The 1,900-nt window shown below is 58.0% G+C and overlaps 1 protein-coding gene across 1 annotated transcript in view; it reads right to left on the reverse strand.

Moving 5' to 3' along the window:
- LOC104494097 (rho GTPase-activating protein 39-like) overlaps positions 1 to 528 on the reverse strand; it is a gene marked incomplete at both ends in the record, with an annotated part of 1,718 nt that extends 1,190 nt beyond the window's left edge. Inside the window, 2 exons of the mRNA XM_010136885.1 lie at positions 4 to 223; positions 257 to 528. Coding sequence (XP_010135187.1) covers positions 4 to 223; positions 257 to 528 — 492 coding nt within the window. The remainder of the gene's footprint in view (positions 1 to 3; positions 224 to 256) is intronic.
- Between the last annotated feature and the right edge of the window lie 1,372 nt (positions 529 to 1,900).

Raw genomic sequence — 1,900 nt, forward strand, 5'->3', positions numbered from 1 at the left:
GAGCCTTGCTTGGGTGACTGCAGGAAGGGGTGAGGTTTCCGGATGGGTGATTTCTGCGGCGAGCCGGCTTTGTAGCTCCCACTGGCTTCATACTGCATGTCCACGGGGGGTTCGTCATAGATGGGAGCCTGGTACTCCATGGGGGGTTCCTCGTAGAGGGGTGGCTCGTAGGCGTAGCGGGGCGATGAGGGTTGTGACTCACTGGAGTGTTTGCGGTGCTGGGCTTGGAGCGGGGAGCAGAAGGAGTCCCCCCGGCCGAGCAGTGGCGAGCAGCTGCCCACGTGCTCAGCCCTCTTCAAGAAGGGCGACTGCTTCCTCTCCGGGAAGAAAACAGAGTTGTCGGCATCGGGGGCAAAGGTTTGCAGGTTGGGTGACTGTTGGCCCCCCGAGGGTCGCCGCGAACGGGTGCCCGGTTGGTTTTCGGGCACGTAGCCGTTGCCTTGGTGCATGAGGAAGCTGGGCTCTCGGTCGGTCACCTTGATCAGCATCCGCTCCTTGGTGCCGGCGTTCCATCGCAGGGACGATGTCCTGCGGGGAGAAACACAACGCGGCCATCAGCCAGCGAAGCCCCCTATGCCCACAGATGGATGGACAGACAGACACCCCGGTACCGCTGCCCCAGGACTCCCCAGACCCTTGGCTGCAGCAGAGCCTGAAGGATGGATGTGCCCAAGCACCCCAAGCCTCTCCCATCAGGTGAAGAGCATGTTGGTGATGGAGACACCAGGGCATTGCCCCTGTCCCAAACCTGGTGGCACTGACCTGTGCGCCGCCCCAGCTCGCAGACACCTCAGCAACCCCTGGGGAGCACGAAGGACGTGCAATCTGGAAAGCCAAGCCCCCAAAAGTGATGACAGCCCTGAATCAGCCCCTCCTGCTCATGCCTTGTTGCTTCTCGGAGCTGAATGGCGATAGAGGAGTGAGCAAGGCCACCCGCTGGGGATGAGCCTTGGGGCAGATGCACAGTTGGGGCAGTTTCATGGGTGTTTGGGAACACAGTCCTTGCAGGGAGCAGGGTCTGACCCCAGCATGGTCCCCAGCTGGGACTAGTCCCTTGCTGGGGTCTCCCATCTGAGGGCGAGGAAGAGAAGCTGCCTACACCCAGCCCCACCTCTCCCACCTTTTCTTGCTTTCCATTCCTTGAAGTACTCAGGATTAACCACCTCTGCTCCATCCAGACCCCTGCCCGGGATTTATACCCTCCTCTGGTTCCCAGCTGGAGCTGGGTTGTGTCAAAACCAGGAAAAAATCATCATCCCAAGCACCGTTTGAAAAGAAGTTGAAGGCCAAGCCCTTGAAAACACAACCCTAACCTGTGCAGAGATGTCCCAGCCACATGAAAGGTGAACCTCCATCATTTTGTACCCCCAGGCCATGGAGCAGCTACTTCTGGCTGCACCGAAGTGGAGTATTGATATGACGGGGCAGGGAGGGGAGGGACAACTGCCTAAACCCACATGACGCACGGACACCTTGGTCTCCAAAGAGATGGAGCACAAACATGGCAGGACGTGAGAGCAGCAGCTGCCCTCCATCCCCTTCATCACCCCAAACCACCCTGGATGGGATGAACATCTCAACATGAGGATGCAGAAGATGTCCATGGAGAAGGGAGCAAGAGCTGGAGCAGTGGTGGCAGATGATCCATAGCTTCCTTTTCACGAAATCATAGAATCGTGTCAGTTGACCTTTAAGATCATCAAGTCCAACCATTTCTTGATGCTCAAGCTCACTGCATCCCTCAGCCACTTTATACCCCATGCAGTGATGTCCTGTACGCTTCTGCTGAACGTCTTCCAACATGGCGTGTCCTACAGCATCTTGCAGTTGTGTGGCTTGAACACCCCCAACCCGTGCAACACTGGGGGGGGGGGGGAGCACCCTTGACACCACTTTTTCG

Source organism: Buceros rhinoceros, unplaced genomic scaffold, assembly GCF_000710305.1.
Source record: "Buceros rhinoceros silvestris isolate BGI_N320 unplaced genomic scaffold, ASM71030v1 scaffold24545, whole genome shotgun sequence".
NCBI classification, from domain to species: Eukaryota; Metazoa; Chordata; class Aves; order Bucerotiformes; family Bucerotidae; genus Buceros; species Buceros rhinoceros.